The sequence below is a fragment of the Hippocampus guttulatus genome, chromosome 16 (genome assembly GCF_054856545.1).
Source record: "Hippocampus guttulatus isolate MCC_2025c chromosome 16, RoL_Hgut_1.0, whole genome shotgun sequence".
NCBI lineage: Eukaryota > Metazoa > Chordata > Actinopteri > Syngnathiformes > Syngnathidae > Hippocampus > Hippocampus guttulatus.
Window position 1 is genome coordinate 10,332,443 of NC_141276.1, and position 26,383 is coordinate 10,358,825.

A 26,383-nucleotide genomic window follows, 5' to 3' on the forward strand; every position below is an offset into this window, starting at 1 on the left:
GAGACAGGACAGATCAGTACTAACTGGTGTGTGGTAGTGATGTGTGAGCACCAAATAGGACAGGAATAAGTAAGAGAGCCAGAGACAAGTGTGGTAGGAATGCCACGTGTTGGAAATAGGATATGTCAGGACAGGAATGAGGTCACCAGAAAGCCTTTCCAAGTAGTGAATGGGACAGGACAGTACTGGACGATAAGACGAGACTGTAGTGCTACCAGTGTGTGGTGGGACCGTTACAAATACCAAATCCTACAATACAGTACTGGACAGGACTAAGATGGTGAGCCAGGCAGTGACTCCACTGTGTGTACCTGTGGTAGGAACAGGAGTAGAAAATGAAATGGGATAGGACAAAAGTATTGAGCCAGTTGTGCTACCAGTTTGGGATAGGGCCATAACAACTAGTGGAGTGGATTGGACAGAGGTAGTGAAAAGGGGTCTGTTAAGGATGCAGACTAGCAAACAGGACAGGACTGCAGAGCAACCGGATTGTGATATGGACACAATAAATTGCAGATGGGACAGGACAGGACAAGGGTTTGACTCAGCAGACAACCTGTCCCTCTCCACTGCATGGACTCAGTCATCCTGCTCCTCTTTCCTGTAATTGCAGCGTCGGTGGGTGGGCGTGCAGGAGTGCCGCCTCAGCATTCCAGCAGTGTCATTGCGTTAGCTCACTCGTTAGCCCCCAGAGTTTGGTGGATGTGCTCACTTCCTCCTCCTCCGTATCCTTCCGGCGTCTCACCGCGCTCTACCGCCTCTTCCCGCGCCGTCAGATCGTCAAGACGGGGCGATTTACGGGCCAGTTTTCCCCGAGCTTTCAGGGAATTACCGGCGCTCCATCACGGATAATCACGGTTAATAACCCTTCTCATTAAGGAGACGAGGACCACGGGTCATTAATATTGTTAATATCTTCTCCCCGTCTTTCCCGTCCATCTCTCAGCTCGAGGTGGAAACAAGAGGAAGACGGGCGAGTGGGAGAGAGCGCAGTGACAGTGATTAAACCATCATGATGAATCAAAAGTTATCTCCCTGATCTTCATAAGTGGAATTAAGATCTGATTAGATGCGCTTCAAGTAGCGCAAGGAAAAAAATACCGCCCATCTCGCAACAGTTAGGAATGACGAATCGTCGCACCTGTTCTCCATCCTGGATGCCCACCTTGGCGGCGGCCGTGTTGCGTGGCTGGGTGGGATGGGGGTGTCGCCCTCATTCAATTGTCATTGCGGTCACCGAATGTCATGTCAGGAATCCCGCGTGGCGAATAAATAACTTGACAAATGACGTTGACAAACAAAACAACCATGTCATTTCATGTTGCTGGTTTTTCGGAAGTGCAAGTTTTACTTTTGATAAATTTGCAAACTGATCTCAATAAGGAAGTTTTCCGAAAAGTTTTGGATTGTTCGTAAATAAATATTTCAGAAGATTCTTGCCAAAGTTAGACGTTCTTAATTAGCATAATGCTTTCTCATTTTCCATATAGGATAAAAAGCATGTCAGATCATCAGTAGTGGGCAATTTCCACATTTTTGATCTTCCACAGCATTTTGGGGGTATGATTGTTACAATCACTTTTTTGGGGGTCCCAACTTGTGTTCCCTGGTGAATATAATTGAATTTTAGGGGCTCCCTACATACAGTAATCTTCCCCAAATGCCAAGTGTTGACTCTGACCATACCAGGACAATCAGACACTTCTTGCCTTTTTGAGTCATTTGTATTTAGCGCGACGGTCATTCCGTTCTCAATGTTTTAAACTGATTTCCAAGAAAGATTTCTGAACATCAACTATCCAATTGGTTGTAACTTGGGAATGCGAGTCACAATAAGCAAAATCCCACCCAATATCTGACTCTATTTTCTTTCATAAATATCAGATATCAGTACTGTTAACAAAAGAATCAATGAGCTACACTAGTTTTTCCAATAACACGATATTGCCAATGTGTGGATCAAGACAGGAAATGAGCCCTTTATCGGACGTGGGTACCCCCGACAAACAGGTGATGCTAAATTGTGAAGCTTTTTGCCATGCAACTGAAAATAAAACATTGATTAATTTCAAGAATTTAAAACAGAAGAAATTCTCTTCGTCTGTACTTGATCTTGAGCAGTTTTCCCACAAGCGCATAAGTTCATTTTTTTTCTTCCAAAAAGTAAATAAAAGATTCTCAGTGTGACAGGAAGCTGAATTGTGTCTAATAATAATAATAAAAACAACGAGCTGCATGTTGGCTAAGATGTTGACACCGGCTCTGCGCTAATTAGTCCCAGATGTAAATATACACTACGCAACAAAAGAGACAATTATCGGCTCTTCGGGCTGCGGCGGTCCGATGGCGTGGAACTGATGGCTTCCTCACAAGGTCGGCAGCCTTATTTACGTATTTGTTTCATTTCATTATGCACCACTTCACCCCCCCCCCCCTCCCACCCTCCTGTGATCCATCGGGCCTTCATTACATGTGTCACGCGGGTTCAAAGTGATCCAGTCTTTATTAAGCGGCGAGGGCCCGCCGCTAAGAGTGCCTCTCGCGTCTCCGTGCGAGCCATGTAATGAAGAAATCAGCAAGGGATGGGAGAAAATGAACTCTTTCTCATACCTCTCCGTCCGAGGCCGGCGCGCAAATAAGTGCTCGCCATAACGAGGACAAATCAGGTTAGAGGGGATGGAGCGCATGTGACACGTGAAAACGATTAAGCCCCGAGGAGAAGGGCGGCGGCGGTGCAAGCGGCGGCCTAAATTGACTGAAAAGACAGGCAGCGTTTCTTCTCGTGAATTGATTTCTACACAAATGAGGTGGAAAATGGAAAGATGGGACTTTTTTTTTTTTTTTTTTTTGAAGGCAGGAAATGTGAGACCAAACAATAACGGGCTCCTCCGCCGAGCGTGAACGCTCGCCGGAAGCCTCGCGCCTTCCTCGCTGCTGTGAATTTGCATCAAATTGTTTTTTTTTTCATGCGCTTTTCTCTTTCCCGCCGGGCTGTAATTGGCGGTTGAGGGAGAGAAGGGAGAGCCTCCGCCTGAGGTGTTCTGTTGTTGTTTACTACCACTCAATTCCCGGCTCACCTAGGAACGGCGGTGTTAGTAATTAGCCACCGCCTCTGGTGACTATCAAGGGGCGAGTTGCGGTAGGATCACGCGGCCTGCCTAATTACAACGGGCCTGAGCGTCTTTATTTGAGACGGAATAAACGCCGCTTGCCTGTGGAATCAGCCACTTACTTCTCGCTGCAACAACTCGCTGCGCAAAACACAAAGATGCTTTTCTCGCCGTTCGAATTGCACTCGCGTTGCGTCAACCACACTCTCGGTCTGGCAGGTTCGGGCTTACAGAGGAAACAACACTTTGAAGAAAGAAAAAAAAAACCTTGGTAGGAGTCAATGGGGAGCCCCTGCAAAAGGTGCCCGAGTCCCAATCACAATTTCAGGACATACTCTGTTGTCAGATTCAGGTGTCAGAAATGATTCCGCTGACCATCAGTCAACTGACGCTTGCTTTGAAATGTACGGTACACTGTATCCCATTATGTTCCGCTTGACAACCACCCGACTCCACCACCTCACAGGTTCACCCACCACCCTGCGGAAAAGAACTCTCATACCATCGACAAATTCTGACTGCATCTGATGAAACCCCAATCTCCCGTAAAGGTCACGGTTTGCGGGCTCACGCCACCCTGTGGTCGTATGTGCAGTCTGCAGAACGGTAAAACTGACTGTTCGATTGCCCTGACTGGTTTGGAGACAACACTTTGGAGACCAACAATCAGGCTTCGGGTTACATGGGAGCCTGCGGGAGCCCCCTCGGACCATATCCGAGTCCCCATTACGAGATTAGATATCCGCTCTGTCGACAACTTTGTGCCCTGCAATCAGTCCTCCGTAAACCACCCAACAGATCCTCCACTGAATTTTGTTGAACCGATCACCCCCCACCCCCCTACTCCCTCATCGACAAAGTCTGACACTGCATCCATTAAAAATAAGATGCAAATAACAATGCTTTCCTGGTGCCTGTCGGTTTGATTGTTACATAAATTCAAACTAGATATGCATGAAATAGATGCAAAGCAGTCCGCACCAACAACCTGCGATTATCAGCCTGGCAGTTTTGGACCCGTAAAGGAAACAAACAGGGGTTGAGTTAAGTTGGAGCCAGTCTGAGTCCCCCACGAACTACACCCAAGACCCTATAAAGGGATTAAATACATTGGAAGCATCGAACTATCAACCACGCCGACCCAACAATTTTGCAGTGCTGCCCACTGTGATTCTCTATCTGAATTGGCAAAGAAAGCTTTGGAATGGAACAACCGAGTTATGTGTGAGCCCCCCACGGACTGCACTTGAGATTCAATACCCACCCCATCAATAACCGTCAATAATCCGACCCCCAGTCAAAATCTTGTTGGCAAACAACCAATCAAACCCGCCTCGCTTCTTTGACACATTCTGACAGCGTATCTGATGATTAACCAGCGCATCCACAAAACTCAAGTTCCTGCTCAAAGACTTTGTCGGTGCAAGCCGCTTTGGCCAAGTACAGGCGGAGGTCTGTGTGAGGTAGATGCGATCTGCGGCGGCACTTCCTGCGCAGCAGGCAAAAGAAGCTCTGCTGAGAAATGCGGAGCCGGAGCCATAAAGCTGCCCACTCCATCAGCAGCCCCCCCCCCTCCTCCCCTTACCACCTTCCCTCCTGCCTTCCCGCCTGCCGCAGCAGCGCAGATTGATCAGCGCACTCCCATTTGAGTGATTTCCCTCCGGATCCAAAGCGGCGCAATTAGTCGCCCGCTGTATTTTGCCTTCGCCACTGACCCGCCGCCGCACGCATGAGTCAGAGCTGCACTCTGCCGATATGAGTTCCTCCTAAGAGCTTCTCTATTTGCGCCGCCCGTCTCCTCTTGGCCTCCCGACGTCGCTAAAGAGGATCACCGATGGCTGGCGGGCGGCCAAGCGCTCGCACCTGCAGAGATAGACGAGCCTTTAGCGCAGACACCTGGGGAGTTAGCGGCCGGCGGAAACTCGCCGCGAGTAACTCCCGGGGCCCACCTGACCTTTGTGGTGGCTTTTGCGAAGAACAAAAAGTCCACTCGGCAAGTGATCTCCTTAAGTGACACTTCCCAATCCAATTTGACACCGGCCGCGTGCCGAGAAGACGCCGGCCGGTGCTTCTCCTCGTCCAAGATCAATAAAAGCGACACTTGCTCATACCGGAGGCCACGTTTGTGTGGTGAGCCTTGGAGAAGGAATGTACAGCGGCGGGTTTCAAGCGCACATGTGTCTCTTAGGTTGAACCACTCAGGTGGTGTGGATGTTTGTACATGTTTTTATGAGTTGCCTAGTTGGGGCTTTACAAGCAGCAATCCAGGGGAAGATGTGCCGCTATCATTTTCAGCGCTCGCGATTATCTCGAGACTACTGTGAGAATGAGCGCAACTCCCCATGTCTGATTCCGCCGGCCTCCTTCTACTTCTTCCAGTCGGGTGACTCGTTTGTCATCTACGTCAGAGGACAGCCAAGATCACACGAGAGCCCGCGCCTACTTTGTGTCTAGCTAACAAGCCTTGCGCGCCCCCTCCCCCCCCTTTTTTTTTCCTCCTCGCCACTTTCGCCTCTCTGCCCTCTTAAAGAGTCGCTGCCGAGCTGCTTGAGTGGCGTTCCTCCTCTTCTTTCTCCTTCTCCAAGTGGTTGTTTTCGCTTCGCGGGTCCGTTTCAAAGGAAAGCTACGGGCTATGGCCATCCCCGGCACTCTCTCAGCGCACGTTTATTTTCTGTCCCCAACCTACACCAGTCGTTGGTTTAGTAGAACACGCGCAACACACGACAACTATGAAACGGTGAAGGCCAGATGTGGGAGTAAGGTATACTGTATGCGCAAGTCATACGTCTCGAGCTTTAATGTTTTCAAAGCAAGTCACTGCGGTAAAAAAGTCGTCAAGGTGTTAAGGGGATAATGGGAACTGCGGGAAAAGTTTGGATGTGGAAACCTCGCCCCACCCTCCTCGAGGGCGTGATGCTCCTGTTTCTGCTGCTATGGCCACCATACATTATCCTTTGCATATCTGGGTCCAGCTTGCGAGGAAACCCAGCCTCCCCATTGTCTGGACTTGATCCACTTCTAGCAGCCTGACTGTGAGAAATGATCCTTTCAGCATGTCCGAGACCTTGACAATTATTTTACCCCACCGGGGGATACGACAGTTTGATAGTCGTCCTTCCGCCGTGTCCACCTCTCTCAAGATTTCTTGTCCGTGGTACTCAGGTCAGAGTCCTATACAGATCCCATTCAAATTTGGTGTGGTTTTAAGAGCGCTACAGATGTCAACATGGGCCTCAAATGATATGTCTTTGATTCTTTGAGTCTGCCCTTTGGGGTGGGTGTTTTCCCTTGACCATGCATTTCTTGCTTTGGCTTGAGCCAGGATCCGTTTGGTAGACCGCAGCACGTGACTATTACCGTATTGGCCCGAATATAAGACGGTGTTTTTTGCATTGAAATAAGACTGAAAAGGTGGGGGCCGTCTTATATTCGGGGGTCTAGACATTATACCCATTCACGACGCTAGATGGCGCCAGATATCATTGAAGCGAATGCTGAACTTGACTCCCCAGGAGGCCAAAGTGAACCCCTGTCACCAAGAATAAAAATAAAAATAGCGGTAGCACGAAGAAGAAAAATAAAAAATAGCGGTAAGAAAGAAAAGAGAAGAAAATAATCGAAGAGAGAACAGAAAATGGAGAAACGTAGCGACAATCTGGAGAAAAGTGGGTCGAAGATCGGCCAGGTTCACCGGCAGCTGAGGAGAAGTTATGACGTCATTTACATTTCAAAAACCAGAAGCCATTCATTTACGAATGTGATTGCACTTTAGTTTACATATTTGAATGTTCAGATATTAAGATTTGAATGAGGCAAAATAACATGCTTTTTCTCTCAAATATATTGTTATAATCATTTGTTTCAGATGTACTGTTATTATTTTCTGTATAAAAATTAATTTCATGTTCAAAAAGTCTTTTTTCAAACTTGAGTCTTGAAAAAGAGGGGGTCGTCTTATAATCAGGGCCGTCTTATATTCAGGCCAATACTGCAGATCTGTTCTTGTTTTGGGTTTTTTTTTTTGTACTGCTGAGCTTTTTGTTTCTTGGCCCTCTTTATTGTTGTTGATGAGGAGGATGATGAGGCTGCTTTAAAATCCAGCAGCTGTCAGACCAGCGGAGCCGGATGTCCTTTTTTTTTTTCGACGACTTTTGTGCTTGAAGAAAAGAACAAGTCGGGAAATTTGCCAACATCAAGAGCTTCCTTCAAATGAGGAAGGCGTGTTATATAACGCCATGACTGGAGGGAGCGGCAAAGTAGAGCGCAGGGGTAGATTAAAAAAAAAAAAAAAGTTACCGCATTAAGTGAGAGTGGTAGGAAGGGCGGTGTGAAGGGCCAGGCTGCATGGTAGCTTCAACCTCTCAAGGCTTCCCTCCTTTCATTTCCATAATGGAGCGCCGCCTTAATTGGCCGAATGCGGGCTTTTTTTCCAACTGCCTTTTGTTTGCCGACACGTCTGCGTGAAATTATTTCCACTACATTTACAGCGTAGCATTCCTCCACGCGCTCATTAAAACTAACGCACCTTCCCTGACTGGCCGGGCTGCAGCGAGGAATAAAACGCGTTTATCTCCCGCCTCGCCGTCCCCACTCGGCTTGTAAAGCAGGCCAACTCCTCCCGTTATTTTGTTTTTTTCCTGCCCTCATAAAGCTGCTCGCCTGCCAGTTTCTCGCTTAGCCCAAAGAGTTACGTCCGGTGTGCCTTTCTTTAAATTGCGCCTGCTTGTTATTGGAATCTGCCATTATTGTTTCACCTTCTCACAGTTGGATGTCCGCTCCGGCAGCTCGTTAGCACACGCGCTAACGGTAACGACGGCACACCCGCTAACAGTTAAGCGGCGCTCGAGCACATTACCGGCGCGGCTCATCATGGCGTTGCACCGGGGACCCGGGCTGTATGTTTGCAAATGATGTTCGTCGGGAGTCTGCTTGTTTGTCGGCTTTTAAAGCGCACTTGCAAAACTCAACCTCAGTCCATCTGCTGCGATCTGCAGGAGAAGATTATTGACTTTAAGAGCTACAAGTTGCCTCGCAATTCAAGACGAGGCACTCCAAAAATACACTCCCTTTAATCCGGCACTGCTGAGTGGCTATGTGTTAACGTTACAATACAATACACTCCATCTTTATTTATATAGTGCCCAAAATCATGTATTTAAACTGGAATGAGGTTTCACGAAAACAAACGAATGTGAACAGAAGATTAACAGTAGGTGTGTTTTTCGGACTCCAATAGTTCTGGGATGGTATAGTAGTTCACAACTGAAGGACTCCAGTCAATACAGATCTGAAGCACAAGTCAGGAACTGTGCTTCAGATATTAATTTAATGATTCACGGGAAAGCATTTATTCACTTAATGAGCACCGTTTCCGAGAACTGCTTCACATCTCTCTTGCATGGAGTCAAACCCAAGTACAGTGTGACCTCTACTTACGAAATTAATTGGATCTGGAAGAATTTTTTTTTCCTCGAAAATGTAAGGTAGAGACACGTTTTCCATATAAATGTCCTAATCCGTTCCAAGCCCCGCCCCCTCCTCCCAAATTCAGACATAAATGTTTTCTAAAGCATAAAAATGCATGAAAATATGGAACAAATACATGTTCCATAATGCAATTACAAATCCAAATACAATTAAATGATTGCACAATAAATGAGAGTTGTGCATCATGTAAAAAACCAAGAGCATAATTATCATTTATCTGAATGTGGGAAGCCGCAGCAACTGCATGAACCAGCTTTTGGGGAATTAGTAACATCCAGATTTGTCGAGACAGGTTAAAAAAGGTTGACTCTAGCTTTCATGATACCTCTGATGCACTGATGAGCTCAACGGTACGAGCAAAGATACTTTCGATTTCTGTTACTACAGCGCCATACTAATAAAACAAATTTTGTGATTGTTCTGTTGACATTCAGTCATTGAGTGGCATATTCCAGGTCATAAAGTGTCATCGGGGAGAAGAATCAGCGGTGGCGTTGAGGTCAAAGTTTGTAATGATCAGAAGAGGACGATCAATGGATTGATCGTCCTCTTCTTCTGGTGCTTTGTAACGATCGCCGTGGACTTGGAAGGCGAGGGGGTGGGGGGGTTGCGATCCTTTGGGGACGCTGTGATCTACAACATCCTCCGTGTTCATTAGCGCTGATCAAGGCTCTCGCTAACGGCAGGCCTGATGCGCCGTGACGGCTGCTGTTGCGTCGGTACGCGGGGCACCGCCTCCGTGATGCCCCGCGATCGCGTTGGCACGTCTCTAATGGCGGCCACTTTGATCTCCGCTAAATCAGTGATTCACAACTGCCGTGGGGACTGATCCAATCGCATTTAATTGGTCAGGAAATGATTATTTATTTACTAGCAAGAATGTGTTTTTGTTCAGAGCAAGATTGGAGGACTTAACTTCTGCCTTAGCCCGGCTGGCCAATTGTACAGTATGGTCGCAACTGGTGATCGATAAATTACAGGCCGGTTACGAGAATCATCTGTCGACCTTCTCCTGCTCTAGTGTCGTTTGCAAGTTGAAGAAGTAGACGGAAAAATAATTGTTAAAAGTGAACGAAAGCTGAGGGCAGAAAAATAGTTTCCAAATGGCCAGCGTTTCCCGTTTGTCTTGTTAACGGCAGACTTTCAGCTTGAGTTTGAAGGCATTTGCATCCAAATCAGGTGAAGGGTGAAAGAATTACAACCGATTCCCACCACTTTTTTTATCATAGTGAGATAAATGAACAATCGGAAATCAAACCTTTTTTATAGTTGGTCGCACATCCTTTGCAGTCGATTACAGCCTGAACTCTGGAAGGTATCAACATGACCAGACGCTGGATCTCATCCCTGGAGATGCTCTGCTAAGGGCCTCGACTGCAACTGTCTTTACTTCCTGCTTGTTGCTTGGGGGCATTTTTCCCTTCGGTTTCGTCTTCAGCGAGTGTATGTTCAATCCGATTCACTTCAGGTGATTGACTTCGGCCTTTGCACGGCATTCCATTTCTTTACCTTCAAAAACGCTGCGGTTCCTTCCACGCTATGCTTGGGGTTCATTGTCCATCGGCACTGCGAAGCGTTTTGTGACGAATATGAGCTGATAATCAGGTTGCTTGAGATGCTCGAACTCATCCTGCTGCTTTTCTGAGCAATCACATCATCACTAAATACATAAGAACCAGTTCCATTGGCTTTACTGATGAGGTAGGAGCGATCAAGTCATTTCCTCGGCTGCTCTAACTCAATTTTCTTTTTTTGTTTGTTTTTATTTTTCTGCCATCTGTCTACCAGGGTAACCAAGAGGCCGCCAACCCCCCGGACGCCATGACCCAGCCCTACACCGCGGCCCAGTACCCCCCGCCCCCACAGAACGGCATCCCCGCCGAGTTCGCCGCACCGCACCCCCTCCCCACGCCCGACTACAGCGGGCAAAGCCGCGTGGCCGAACACGCCATGACGCTGTACACGCCCACGCCCACGCACAGCGAGCCGGCGCCGGGCACCGACAGCAGCACCCCCAGCATCGCCGCCCCCGCGTCCGTACCGGTCAGTGTCGCTCAGCACCTGCAAACACTCTTCGCCACTGGCCACCAGCAAGTAAACACCTTTCACTCTTCTTTCTTGACTTTTAGCCACGTCATTCTTAACACTCGCTTTTTCCTTACAGTTGACATTTGACCTGTGTGGGGGTGGGCTTGGCGGGGGGGTCGGGGGGGAGGGGGAGTGGTACCTTGGCCTTTTGATTTTGCTTTGTGCTGCCAGCTCAAATTTCCATTCGGAGCTAGCTTTAGATATGTTGCGTTAAATGGAGAGCTACACTCACTGATTCACTTCAGTTTTATTTTTTTGGGACAGGAGAAGAAGTCAAACACACCAATACAAAATAGAAGCACTGTTAGCATATCAAACCATCCATCCATTTTCTGATCCACTTCATCCTCACAAGGGTCGAGGGGCGTGCTGGAGCCTATCCCAGCAGTCTTCGGGGGACACCCTGAACAGGTTGTCAGCCAATCGCAGGGCACACAGAGACGAACAACCATTCACGCTCACACTTACACCTAGGGACAATTTAGAGTTAACCCGCCACGCATGTTTTTGGAATGTGGGAGGAAACCAGAGTACCCGGAGAAAACCCACGCAGGCACGGGGAGAACATGCAAACTCCACACAATTCTACGTATACAATTAAATTGATGGAGAAAGCAGAGTAGTATAAACTTTTTAAAAAATGTAGAAAGCATTTCCCAGTTCATAAGACTCCATGCAACACAGATGTGAAGCAGAAACTGTGCCATGCAAACAAATATAAGTTCAGTTCTTGAGCGGAAATACGTTTTTCTTCCCCCTTGCATCGATCATTGCGTTGCCATATCAAAAAACAGAAAGTGAAAATATTAGAACGTCTGTTCACATGTCCCAGAAGTTGCAGTCTATGCAACACAGATGTGAAAAGGTTCCCAGAAAAATATGCAAGTAAATATTTGTTCACCGACTGACAAAAAGGATCATTTCGATTCACCTCATTTCGATTCACTGCACCCATTTCAATATTGTTAAAACATTGTAATGTCATTTCTCTGCAATTCCAAGGCCTTTTTTGTATAATTTATTGATATATTTATTTTTCACCCTATGACTCTTTGATATAGCCGTCTTATGGAATACACACTTTCTAACCTTGCGCCTCATTAAGATTTCAACTGAAAACATTCATAAATAAACAATAGATGTATAAATATATATCATTGCATTGGATCTGAACCCTCACCGTGCTGAATATATGCAACACAAACACGCTTTTATGCATTCATACTTGAGTACTTGCAGCAGTCACATGACTCCAAGTGTGTAATTTTCTGCTTACTTTTGCATGAGAAGCAGAAATGTGCATTAATGCCGGCCATGCCGGAGAGCCGAGCGCCGTTATCGGGGGTGTTGCAGTCCACATGAATGATTTAGGGGCTTCCTGATCTCTCTCGTTGTGGGGGGGTATGAGTGTGTGTGTGTGTGTGTGTGTGTGAGTGTGTGTGTGTGTGTGAGGAGGGGCGTGGGAGGTCTCGTTCCTGCGAGTGCGCGTGAACACTCATCAAACATCCTGGGAGCTGATGTTGGCAGAATGTCTGGCTCGTTCGTGGCGCAAAATCTGGATTTTTTTAAAGTGAAAATTGTTGATGTGAAAAATATCAAATAACTTACTGTGAATAGGAATGAATGAGTTCTATGCATGTCAGTGGCATCCAAAATCATCACTCTTTAGACAAAGTGCTTAGAAACCAGAAAATGCAGCATTTGCAGTTGCAGTGGCTTCCTGTATTCAGATAATAAAGGATATCTTATCTTATAATACATTTTCAACATTTAAAATTATAAAATTGACCGTCACACGTGTGTATTGACCAATCGTAGAGATGTTTCGAAAAAATGTGAAATTTACCAAATTCTGACAAAAGAGATTCTTAGCCTGACACCAGTGATATGTACATTTTTGGATACAGTATTTTCTATGTGTGTGCGTGTGCGTGTGTGTGTGTGTGTGTGTGTGTGTGTGTGTGTGTGTGTGTGTGTGTGTGTGTGTGTGTGTGTGTGTGTGTGTGTGTGTGTGTGTGTGTAGGCGCCACCACAGAATTGGCCTTTTTAAGCGGCGGGCGAAGCTCCTGCTTTCCACAAAGCAGTCCTCCTTTGCAGGTTTGCGAATTAGTTTCAATTCTGCATTTGCATTCGCGCTACTTGAAATACTTTTGACCCGCGGCTCACCCCGGGCGATGGGAAGATGGAGATAAAAGCCGAGACGTTTCACGCCGCTAAAGCTCAGCAACGCGTGCGGAAAGAAGAGTAACGTCGATTGAGATGAGAACCTTAAGACCTGCTGGCTACTCTTGTCTCTCTTGAGGTGGGAAAAGACCTGCCGAGAGAGGTCGAAGCTTGGCTGCCGCCTTATCTGGGTCAGGCGCACGTACACACGCGCACTCGCACACGCACACGCATGCACGTCGGCTACGAACTGTTAGCTATTAGTTGCCGTCTTTCAGGATCGCAATTACCTTGACATGTGGGGTGCTTTGACTTAATGACTTAATGCCACGGAAATACAGAGCTCCCATTCTACAGTGATCGCGATGGATTCATTACAGTTCCCCTCACAATTCTGCCATCGAGACCATATCAATATTGTTTAAATAGTTACTCCTGTATTTTAAACTCATTGAAACACGCTTTGACATATCAAGTCCCTTTTTAAAGTATTCCTAAGCGAAAATGCTCGGCTATCATAACATTACTTTGAGGAAATGAAAAGACTCGCTCGCTTTGCAGTGCTCCAAAGAAGACGCACAGCGTGCTTGCATCAAGCTGTTTATTTGTCAACCCCACTGGATTTTTACTGTAAAACTGACAACGTAAGAGAATTTAACAATGTATATTTTAAAACCAGTATCTTCAACCAAACAATGTATTTTCCTATGCGTCCACTAGCTGAGAATCCAAATAAATGCCATTACACCCCGACCAATGCGGCACACAAAATAACAACTTAAATATTTTTTGATTTTTAGGATAAGTGTAACACAAATTTTTGTCATTTTGTTTTTTTTTGAAAATAAAGGATGCATTTCCCATACAACAAAAAATCCGGGTACAAATATGTTACGAAAACAACAAAATATTTTATTTTTTGGAAAGGATATGTTGATATCAGCACAGGATATGTCCTGTGCTGCAAAATCACAATATAAAATCATGTTACCAAAACTGACCTAAAATTTTAAGGAAAGTTAAACACCATGTAATTGGTCTTCTTTTTAGGAAACAAACGATTTATGTTCCAAACTGAATATTCGGATTATGAAAACATGTCCCATCTACACCCGTCCCGATGTAACAGCTTGTGTTCTTTTTTGGAAGGTGCAACGTACAATAGTTCTTGTCTTCTGAAAAAAATTGCATACCGTCTACCACTACGCCAAAAGGCGTTTGTGCCATCTCGGAATTCTAATGCCGAAAACAAAACTGGCAACAACAAATCCCTTCACTATTCTCATCTACGCCTTTACGGCTCACGATGCAGTTTAACACGTCGAGCCATGGCGCCTTGTCGGCTTGGTTTGATTTACACTGCTCTGTTACACCAGCCAGTTGAAAGCCGACAGAAGCGGCCCCCTACCCTCTATGCCCCCTGCTCCTCCATCTTCATCTTCTCCCCCTTCCGGACGCCTCACCGATCCCCGGCCGTCCGTCTCTTCTCTCGCCTTTGCCATCTCGCAGCGATTCATGTGCGCCCCTGCCGGGAAAAGAGCCTCGGGGTGGTGCCCCCCCCCGGCCCCTCCACCCTCCTCTTCCATCGACACATCCACCCACATGAGTGGGGTGGGGGGGGGATTATCGGGGTGTAAACAGAGAATCTAATCCTCAGGGTCTGGTGACGTGGTGGCGCCCACCGCTGAGTTGCGGGAGCTTTAATGGCACGAGCAGCCCGTTTGCTTCGGGTGCCGCTGCCACACGAGCCCGAGCGCCTTTTGATTTCCGAAGCACAGTGAAGGAGCAGATTCTCAACAGAGACCCCCCGTCTCTCCATCCTCCCCGCCCCACCACCACCTCCCCTCTTTGCTGCTCCCTTGACGCCACTTTACTCTGTTCAGCTCTTCGACTTTTAGACTTAAAAAGAAGCGAGAAGGTTCTCTGACGTTTGTTTTAACGAGTCCTCCCTACTTTCCTCCCTGGCTGGCTCGCCATTACTCACATATCCTCATCTGCCCTCCAGAACCGGACCTCGAGGTTAGCCATCCGCAACCACTGTGCCAAGAAAAAATATTACACTTCTTATACCTATGCCAGTATATACACAGTGTATATGTATACCGGATTTTTTATGAATGGCAACAGGTCGATACCCGGGTTAATTGTACCTTCTGCTATCAAGTGAAAGAGCATTTCACGATATGTTGCTCGTATAGATAGATGAACAAATATACCGTACATTATAAAGTGGTGTCTTGATATGAGTTACCCAACTTGTGTGTTTTTTTTTGAGACACAGGCTCTCATTTGGCCATTTGTTGGCTTGGACTTGCGAACAAAAATTTGAGATACAAGCACTATTTGGCGGCAGTGAACTCAACTTGCTTCTCAACAAGCGGCAATTTGGCAGATGCCATAGAAAAGGGCAGTTTAGCTTAATGCTAACAAACAATGCTAAACGACTTACAGGGGCTAACTAATAGCAATGCTAGCTAAACAATGAATACAACACAAAGAGTGGAGCAACACATGAAGAAGGCTACATAGCAATACTCACAGGCAGTATATATATATATATATATATATATATGTATATATATATATATATATGTATTTTTATTTTTATTTTTTTAATGGTCTGCAAAAAATATTACTGCGCCTTACTGAGCAATTAGGACCGTCACCTTCGTGTATATCCGTATGTCTGTGTCATACTGGCCACAGGTGGACATGACATGCACACCAGAAGGAGCAGCACAATGTCCATTGAATTGAAGCAAAAAATGTTCCAGAAACGGTTAAATTCTTTACATTCTATTGTATTATGCCATTATTCAAAACTATTGTTGTTTTTTAAACACACATTATTACAAATTATGAACAAACTTCAGATACGCCGCTGTTTGCGTGATGTGAAAGCCTTCAAAACCTTAAGTGCTGCAATGTCCTCTCATGTGAGAAGGGAGAGCCACAGCCAACGTCTAGTGAATTGGACAAAACGCAAATAGTAAATGAGAACACTCCCAAAGAGCTGCTGTAGGCCACAACTCACAACCCAGACGCTCCCACACAGAATAACTGGCTAACTGGATTTCAGTTTATGATCGTAAAACTAGACGCACATTCAACATATATACAAGTAAATTGAGTTACGACCTTGGTCACAGTGAAAATGAAACTTGCAAGTCAAGGTAGCACTGAATATACTTTTGTGACCCTTTGTTTGCCATGCGATTTTTTTTTTTTTAACATTTAACATGTGCCCTGGCTCAATAAAGGTTGGGAAGCACTGCACCGGGTCGGGTGGGGGGCTGGTGGTAACTTGTGCGACAATCCCGGGAGATGTCGCAGAGGGAGAGGGGGGGGGGGGGGGGTAGGGGGCTCCCGGCCGAGCGGCGGCGGGCTCGTTATCTGGCTGGCTTCAAATAGTCCGAGGTCGGCGTGAATTTCATGAGTAATCTCTCTGCGTTCAGATAACAAATTAAGGCGGCTGGCGTGAGGGCAGCACTCAATTCCACATTTTTCCGCGGCGAGAAGACTCTCCAAAGGGGATTCTGGGTGACTGCGATAACACAAAAAACATTTTTTTTTTAAAGGACAAGAAAAAAAAAAGCAGCAACGCCCAAGCCGATGCGCTCCCTTGCCTCTTTGTTTGTGTCATCCGCCGTTTTCCGTCGCTAACGCACAAAGTCGATCTCGGCGTCTCCGCCGCCAAGGACGCTCCATGTGGACATTTGTAAAGAACGCGCTGAAAATTCATCGATTCGAATTTCTTTATGAAACGGATGGAGAAATCCTTGAAGGTCTGAAGAAGAGCAGCTGAAAAGGTCCATTTAGCCTCTGATCTGACCTTCTTGTTGTGACTGCTCGAAAGAAAATGGCCCGACATGAGTCACCGAAATATAAAAATAATGAGCACAGGATACGCGGGATGTGGAGGAGGAGGAGATGGATGCTTGGCTAAAAACAAAAGATGGAGTATAAACTTTTGTTGAGTTATTTTCAAGGACAAATTAAAAAAAAAAGGTTGTGACTTTATTTGACTTTGTCCCGTCGGAAAGGACAGAAGTACGGAATGAGCACTTGTCAAACTCAACATAAGTCACTCAGTTTTGGGGAGTCGGTTCTGTCTCAGGAGTACAAGAGGAACGAAATGTGCATCATGACATGAATAAAACTGTGGGGGGAGGGGGGGGGGGTTCCAAATTCCTCGTTTGACTTTAACAGCAAAATATTGCGGTGAAACATTTCTCAAGTAATCAAGTATGACTTTTTCTGTCTTGAAAAATTCGACTTCATTTTCTTTTGAAGAAAAAAAATTTACATTGCCGGCACATCTTTTGTTCCTCTTAATTTTCCATTTAGTGATGTTTTGTAGGTACGCATTAGTACAAGGGGGTCCTTGGAAAACACTTTTCCCCTCTCAAGCTTCCTTTGCATTTCCATGACAACCAGCGAGGGTGTTGCAACAAAGCGAGATCTCACTAAGTGTTGTCAACTGTATTCAGCTTCTTTTCCTTTGTGGCCACTGTGTCTTGTGACTATTTTATTTCTGTAAATTTAGTTGGATTAAGATGTCGCTCCTCTGAAAAATTCAGAAAGGCTCGCTCACTGACATATTTTCAGAAATAGTCACGCCAATAAAGATTTACGTGGTAATTTCACATTGAAAGGTTGGGCAAGACACGCCATGTTGTGAATGCAAGACTTTGAAAAAGTGCATGTGTGCATATATCTGCTTCACATTTCTGAGTTGCCTCGAGTGCAAGTGTTGTCGATAGTTTCCCCTGCGATTTGCTGACCAAAGTCAGCTGGGAAAGGTTCCGGCTCACCCGTGATCGTAATGAGGTAACGTGGTCAAGAAATCAGATGGAAGTACATTTAAAAAGCCACTTGAACATAACAAGCCCCTTTTAACTCTTAAAAACCTCAAAATCAGAAGCAGGAAATCTGTTGCGTCCAATCGGGTGGCGACAAGAAGCCATTAGCAGCCTTCCTGGTTAGTTTTGTAGTCACATTAGACCATGGCTCATGTAGCTTCTGGCGCATATTAGCATCCCGTTCAGTGCTGCAGTTCATACCTGACACTTTCCCTCAGGAGATACGACTTCTTTCGAAAGAGCAAACAAACAAGCGAAGCGGCGGCAAGCTTCAAAGAATAAATTAAAGCTCCCTCTCTGCGCGGACACACTTTAATCAGATCTAATCTACTGTACCTGACTGGCTGCTTTCCAATCAGATAGTTTCAATTATGCTCTTGTAATGCCACTCTGCACGGAGTGGCGAAAAAGTGCTGAGGCCGGCACTTTGCGGGCGATTTGCAAATAACAGCGAAGGGAGTCTTTTGAGACAAGTGGCGGAACAGGAAGCCAGCGAGCCGCCGGAGATGACAGCTCGCGTTGGCACGGACGCCGCGTTCCGCATCCCGCCGCCTCCTCCCTCTTCCTCCTCCTCCCACTGCTTCCCTGTGACAGCAGCTGTCGGGACAGCAAAGTAGCGCTGATGGTGGCCTCACGTGGCGGAGCTGCGCAGGTCATTAGTTTCCTCTGCCACGACGCCATTTCTCAAGCAGGATGGCAGGGTTGGCAGAGAGGCGGGTAGGTAGGTAGTCAGTCAGCGAAGGCGGGGTTATGCATGGCAAAGCGTGAAAGGGAGGCAAGCGGGGTAGGGAGGATCGGGGGGTATTGTAAGCAAGAGAACAGGTAGGTGGGCCGGAGGATGTCCGGTCTACGGGTGGGCTCGTGCGGAGGATGGAGATCAAAAGGGTAAGGAAGTCAGGGAGGTAGGAAATCCGGAAGGCCATCTGCTAGGTCGATGGGTAAGCAGGCGAGCAAGCGATTGAGATGGGAGTTAAGCTGATCGACATCCAATTCGTGACTAAGTCGAGGAGGAGAGCTAATGGGCAAGTAAGGCAGGGGGGGTGGGGCAGGAGGGTAGATAGCGAGGATGCAAACCAAACAGTTAGGGAGGTCAGAGACAAAGGTTGGCTGATAGCTGCTTGTCCATTTGTGACCGAGCACAGGAGGTCGCAACCTGTCGGAAGTCAGGCATCTCGTAAAATCAGGATGGCAAACTGGCAAAGACGCAGGCTGATCGAGGTCCAGCGAACCGGCAAGACTGCAGGAAACCAGGCTACCAATTGAAATCAGGGAGGTAAGAAACAAAGAAGCTACATGCGAAGGTAGGCAGGCCAATGGGTGTCCAGCAAGCAGCAATGCAAGGAGGATAGCAACCAAAAGGGGAGTCGGGGAAGTAGGTGAGCAGGAAGCGGGGTCGATGGCCAGGACAAAAGACAGACAGCGGGATGGGACGGAAGGCATGTCGGTAGGCAGCCAGGCTTGTGGGTGTCCAGGCATGGCAACCAGTTAATAGCTAGATGGGAAGGTGGCTGAGTAAGGAAGCACACCAGGTCCAAGCCAGTGGAGGGGATGGCAACCAGGTAGATTCCTCACCAGGAACATCAGTTCGTAAAGAAGCAGTCAACCAAGATCCTAGGTGCCTACATGGACACGCCGTAGTACCCTAACGTGGTCTTCGTTCTTTCCGTGTCCTTGTCGTTGGTGCGACAGATGCTGGAATTTCATTTGGATGTTTGCAAACACCGTGCCTCGGCGCGATCAAACAGACACCCAAGAACGGCGTTCGCACGGCGCTCCGCTAAAGGTCGACACTGTCTTGTGTGAGCAATGAAACAGATCCACCTGCGGCGTGGTGGTGTTAGTGGGGGGTGCGGGGGGAGCGGCGTCCAGTTTCTCGCCACCCTCCGACATCTGTCTGCAATGTGTCAGCCCCGAGCCCAACACGGCCGCTCAGGCTATTAACCTCCACGGCCGAGTTGGGAGCCCCGTCGGCCGAATCTCTCGCACACAAATCCACTCCGGCCCCTCCGGTGTCTTTTGTTCAGCACACTCACACTGGCCTGCGGGGGCGTCCAACCTGGCAGTGAGGGGGTGACACAGTGGGACCTTGAATCAAACCGCTGTCAGCGTTCACAATGGATGTCGGCGACGACTCGAAATGGGGCCATAAACGGCAAATAAATGACAGCCATCGGCGTGGAGATTGTGATTATGATAATGAGAATAATAAGGGAGATCATCATCACCATTGGCATGATAACGATGATATTGTCACGATAAATTTGATTGAATACATCGCAAAGCACATTTTGCGCCACGCTTGGAAATGGATCACGGAGAGGCCACGGTGTGTCACTTCCATTTCACACAAGGGTCTCCCGCAAGGCTTTGCGGTTTGTCTTCAGTGTGCGACGCTTTCAACTAGCTCCTCAAGATGCTATCTGATGAGCGGCCCTGGTTTGAGGGTTTCTGAAACTTTTTTGCTCCGTCAAATTTTTTCTCTATGGACCTGCTCATAATCCTAACACAAATTAAACATAACTCCAGCATGTCAGTTCTTGATTAGGGGAATTGTAACTTGTATCTGTATATTTTGTAAAATGAATACAGTAAAACTCCTCTACAACGAAATCATGTTTGTAGCAAGAATTTTTTCACAACAGGGGGGTTTTCACTGTAGCAAATTTAATCTCAGATGTAAACACACACAAACACACACAATCTCGTCGCGAGGCAAGAGCAGAGAAAAAGATTTCGTATAACGCAACGGGGTTTTTTTTCGTTGTATGGGGGGCAGGAAAGTGGGAATGGCATGAAGATTTTTTCACAATAGGGGGTATTTTTGCCCATGTAGGTTTCGATGTAGAGGAGTTTCACTGTAGTATTCTTCCTCTAGACCTTTGTACTTTATTTTGAATCCATGTAATGCGTTTTCCTGTTTTGAATTTTTAAAAATCCAATATTTATCATTTACCATTACCGCCGTGTTGTGTTGTGCTGGTGGGCGTGAACAAACAAGGATAGGTTGCAGCAGCATTGCTGCTATTTTTTGACAAATAGATTATACGTACAATAGGAAGAGATGTCGTACATTTTGAACATCTGACAGACCACGCGCTAACAATTTCGTCCCGTCTCATCAACGAAAACTCTGATCCGTCACGTCATATTTTAGTCATTAAAGAGCCACGTTTATCTCGTCATCGTCTTATCGTGAAAAAAAAGGGGGGTCCTCGTTAAGTCACCTAAGAGCTATAATTGCAAATGCTCTGCTAATTAGCAGCCTGTGTTTTTAGTTTTGTTCTCCCTCCCAAGGTGAAGCTTTCACAGGCTCATTAGGTGGGCACCTTTGCACTTTTCACACCGCCCACAATAGAGGAAGATCTAAATGGAAAGTCAAAATGAGTCATGGGAGCAAATGAATTTATGGAAAGACAGTAATTGGATTGAAAAGAAACACTAGAAAGTCACCACCTAGTTGACACGTTGCAGCTTTAGTATGCAATGCTCGAAACAGGAAAATGCTTGAAACAGGAAGTTGAAAGGACATCAAGTCCGGCTAAGTTGTGGATAGGTTGCAAATGACTCTCTTAACGGTGTCTCGTTTTGGCGAGTTCCAAAAGTATTTCCTCAGCAGAGTTGTCAAGGAGAGGTGCCGTCGGTTGTTCTGCTGACTTTTCAATGGAGGGCTAGGAACAGTTGTTTTGAAAATTTGTCAGTGGTAGGCACATTCGGAAAGCTACGAAATGGGGGAGCGATCACATATTAGGCCAAACAAGTTTAACTCTTTCAGCGCCAGCCATTAAAAATTTTTTTTAGAGCATTCTGACTGATTTTTCAAGGCTCACAGAATATTGCTTTAGGACAACTTCAACACAGAAACTACCAAATGAAAGATTACACTCTCTTCTTTCACCATTAAGCGCTTATTCAATTTTTTTAAATAACCAGCAGTAGAATATGGGTTATTTTCACCCAACTCACCTATTTTGTGAAAAGTTATTTCATGCACAACAGTGACTTTGCTGCAAGTTTTGCTTTAGTGACGCCTCAAACATATGAATCGTCTTTTTCGTCTATAAAATACCACCAACAACAATGAAAATGACATTTTGATGGCAAAATAACGTTTGACAAACTACAAACTATTTGCACGGTATGTAGTCGTAGTAGTATTTAGTCGTGTGTGTGTGTGTGTGTGTGTGTAGGTACATTGTTATCACTTGTACTTCTAAATTTAAATCATCTTTTCTCCCTTTTGTGTGACTCTTTGTAGATTTATCGTGACGAGCACTAAGATCAATCACAAGCTGCTCTTAATGGTCGCATATCCAGATATCCGCCATGTTCACAAGGGTCAAGCATTTTTTTCAGACTTGGTGATCTTATCCAAAAGACAGGCCATCGTTTTTATTTTTTAACTTTCCCAGTTTAACTCAATCAGTACTAGCAATCCTGGACCGAGTCTGAAAAGACGTTTAAAAACGTCTTTGGGAGTGAATGAGTTTTAATGATCAAAGCAGAATTGACTTTTCTGCGCCCAATTCCGTCCTCGTTAGGTTTCCCGTTGGCAAGGCAAGGTCAAGTATGGTACCTTGGAGACGGTTGTGCAATCAGTTGTTTGTCATTCTTGTGGACAACTGGGGTGCGATTAGTGATTTGAACTTTTTGATGGGTTTTGTGTGGCAAAGTTAAAGAATAAAGGGTACCAGCTATTGTTTTTTTTTTGAAAATTCTAGACAGTGGTTCGGTCGTTGTTCTGTGAATTTCGAGTGGACTGTGATTAGCTTGCTCACTTTTACGACGAGGCGAGGTACGATCTATTTGGCGAACTTATCAAGATTGGTGCTAACAGTAGCTTGGCTGTCGTCAAAGGACTGGCGATGAAAGGAGGTGTGCGTTCGGTTGTTCAGTAAGCTTGTTGTGACCGTTTGTGTGGCCAATGAGATGACTGACGTGCAATTATTGGATTGGTGAGACAGCAGGGGCAATTTTTTCTTGCTTTACAACTTTTTAGATGCAACGTTGACAGCGGGTGGGATGCATTTGGTCATTCTGAAAAAATTGCGGGGTGTCGCCGGTTAAACTCTCAAGCTGGGGCACTTGCAAGTCAAGATACTGGTGTAAATGTGTAAATCCCAAAAGATTTGCCCAGTGAGTTTCTTCCCCGAAAAAATAAAAAGCCAAGCGTAAAAATACTGTGAAAGCACATCCACCTGAACACCGGCAGACATCCATCAGCGCTGTCATGGTGGGGAACGAGCGGGATTTGTCAGCTGTGGCCGACATGTCGTTTATATCGAAATGTCAGAATGGCATTCGCATAATGATGGAAACAACAACGCTTCGGGCTCGGGGTCCCCTCGCGTGCCAACAACGTCGCTAATGTCTCCGGTCTCGGCGCGTCAGGCCGCCGTGGGATCTATATCCGCGGCTTTTTGTCAGCGCCTTCAATCTTGCGCCGAGCTCAAGAGCTAAACGCGAGAGATTAATACGCGGATTTGTGACGGGCAAGCTCCACGTTGACATTATAACTCATCGGCTGTTTATCGCCTCGCCGTTCTCGCTGGATTGGGAAATGACTGACGCAGGGAAAGCAACGCTTCTTCAACTAGGCGGGGCTGCCAGCTGGATTTTGGTGGTTCCGCAAAATAATTTGGAAGAAATGTCATAAAAGTGCTTACTTACGTCTGGCAACCAACAAAACAAACTGATTAGTGTCATCCTGTATTTTGTAGGGATAAAGACATCTTTTGCAGAATAATTTTAACAAAAATTTCAATAAAACAGGAATTTATTCCCTTGCTTAATTTTGATTTTATCTTTAATTTACCAGAAAAAAATACCACTCTAGTCTTACAACTTAAAATTGTTTTTAGATAAATATATAAATTTGTTTGTAATATTGTGACTTCTTTGAAACAATTTTAAATGTCTTTTGTTCTTGTAAAGAGCAAGATTTTGGTCTTGGGAAAAAAATACCCTTTTGGTCATTTCAACTTTTTTTCCTAAAAAAAAATTGGACAATTGGTGCTTTTTTTTCTTTTTCTTTTATTTTCTTCTTTTTTTCAAACATTGTCTGCTGTTGTAAAGATATATGACTATTCTCATAAGTGTACTTATTTTTCTAAAAATAAATAAAGAAATAAAAAGCTGGGTTTACACAAGGTTGTTTAACTGGCATTGGGATTGTGAGGGGCTCCTTGGAAAAATTAACTTGATGAAAGGGGTCGGTAGATCCTAAAAAGTTTGAGAACGTCTGCTAAAGTGTAGCACGGTGGCTAATGAGCATCGTGCCTTGTTTCGATCCCCTGGCAGACAGACGACGTGACGCAAACGGACGCCTCGCAGCACTCAGACTCGTCGGAGAAGCAGCAGCCCAAACGGTTACACGTGTCCAACATTCCCTTCCGCTTCCGGGACCCCGACCTGAGGCAAATGTTTGGGGTGAGTAGGGACCTTGGAACATCACAATGACCCGGACCACGCTGCCACCTCAGGTCACTACGACATCACAAAATCAATTTTAGCCTCCACTAAGTGTGTAAAAAAAAAATCAATCGTGATGAGAATCAAGCGAGTAGAACTTGATTGTAAGGTGATTTTTTTTTTTTTAAAGGAAGAATAAAAGTCTGTCTGCTGGTGCAGGTTTCCTTTCACATCCGACCAGCTCGGTGTCCATCTGTCCGGCCGCTAATAAGGCAAAGCGTCTCACGCCTGGATAAACGCCGTTAGAAGAATAGAACGCCAACATCTGACAGCTCCAAATGGAGCCAAAAATGGACATTAAGCGCGATGAGCTAATTGGACATTGAGTGGCCAGATGCGCCGGCAAAGACGGCGTCGGGCCCGGGCCCGGGCCAAGGCCCCGTCTGCGGCGTTGTGCCGTAAATACTCGACAGCCTGGCCCTCTCTCGCGACAACTTTAGTGGGTCCTCTGAAAGGGCCTCCGTAATTAGCTCGGAGGGAAAATTGATCGCTACCCACCTCCAGAAATGCATAATTTGCTCACAAAAAAACAAAACGACAAGAAAAAAAACTTACATTGGGCTTTGGAAATGCTGGCTTTTTCCACTGCCTATATTGTGGCTTTTTGTAAGTACCAGATTTGCTTTGTGATGCTCGCTTGCCTTTCATACATTCAAGGTGGAATCTCGTCAGGAAAAATTGTGCAAAATACCCCAATTTCTTTTTCCTAGAAAGAAACTTTTTCTTTTAATTCTCTCTAAAAATAATGTCAGTTTTAATCTCTTAGTATTACGATTGTCATGATGACGAAATAACAACAATTATTATTTTTGTTATTAATCACACTCCTTTTTCCACCTAAAAAGATTTTCATACTACTCAATTTGTTTTAAAAAAAAAAAAGATTTTATCTTTAATGTACAACAACTTTACTGACAAAAACCAACTTTTGCCCCCAAAAATAATATTTCAATCTCATGTGTACCTTTTCATCCCCTCAAAAATAGAACTTGAGACAGAGGCATAAAGCAAATCTCTGGAATCTTGCCACAAAAAAAATAAAAATAAAAAAATAACATCTCATGTCACGGCTTTTTTTTTTTAACAATATCTCAATTGTGTCATTTTCTGTCCTGTAACACTTTGCATAAAACACATCAAGTCACATCCATGATCAATCCTATTTTATATCAATCTATATTTTATATATACACCCTAGCTAGAAAGGATTTCCTTCCAACCTCAACATCGCGTATCCCTCAACTCCCCAATGACGTACAGGAACACACTTGAAATCAAGCAATGGGCATTTGAATTTATCATCCCGCTTCAATGATCGCATCGGAAATCGGAGTGTGAAATGGCGCGCGTTTGACATGCGTAATGACTTTGAAGCAAGTAAGCGGAGACAGCAATTGAAAGTGGCGCTCCCTCCTCTCCTTTAAGCAAGTCTCACTTTACTTTCTTTTGGTTCCTCTTGAAGCGCGGGAGTCCCAAGCCCGCCCACCTGGGGTGCCGCCCCGGGTCCTGTTGACTGTGCGAGCGCCCAAACAAAAAGGATGAAGCAGTGGCGGGGTGGGGTGGGGGGCGAAGGGGGAGGAAGTAGGGGAGGTACATGTTTCCCTCGAAAAGGTAGCGGCCGCTTCACATATCCGAGGTCCGCCGCAGGCTCAGGAGAATAAAAAGAACACTTGCATCCTCCAGTCAACAAGCCGAAATGCTGCAGTGCAGCCAAACGCTCACAACTCACCACGCAACCCGCATACGCACGGATGCGATTCAGGCATGAAGAGGAGGGCTAAAAATCATTTTGAAAGTACGGAGTTGTGACTAGTAGTCAGAAGGGAAAGCTGTCTGCCATTAAGAAAATACTAAGCTAGCATTAGCGCTGGAGACAAGCTAATGTTAGTTACACACTGCTGCTACATTGCTAGCATGGCTTGTTCATAATGGAATGTTACCATTGTAATTCTTTGGACTGTACAATGAAATGTCACTCAAAAAGAGCTGCCTGTCAAGCACAAATGTTGCTCATTGTGCATCACTTCCGAATCCTCTCAGCTGCCCGAGGTCCCGTTGCGCTACTTCTGTTTACTCATTTTATGTCCAGGTGTTAGCAAGACACTGTTTCATTTTTCAGGGGCGGATATTCCAACATAGTTTCAGCAAAGCTCCTGAAATCCCGTCTCTGATTGGTTGGTTTTCCCTAGGCAAGGACGAGGTGCT

General features: G+C 45.8%; 1 protein-coding gene across 11 annotated transcripts in view; it reads left to right on the forward strand.

Moving 5' to 3' along the window:
- Positions 1 to 26,383, forward strand: part of LOC147193054 (RNA binding protein fox-1 homolog 3-like) — a 315,236-nt gene that overhangs the window by 258,315 nt on the left and 30,538 nt on the right. For 10 of the 11 annotated variants that reach the window (XM_086132040.1, XM_086132039.1, XM_086132033.1 and 7 more), the window contains 2 exons: positions 10,386 to 10,691; positions 24,008 to 24,136. In XM_086132040.1, coding sequence (XP_085988166.1) covers positions 10,386 to 10,691; positions 24,008 to 24,136 — 435 coding nt within the window. The remainder of the gene's footprint in view (positions 1 to 10,385; positions 10,692 to 24,007; positions 24,137 to 26,383) is intronic. The other variant, XM_086132035.1, reaches the window with a different exon arrangement.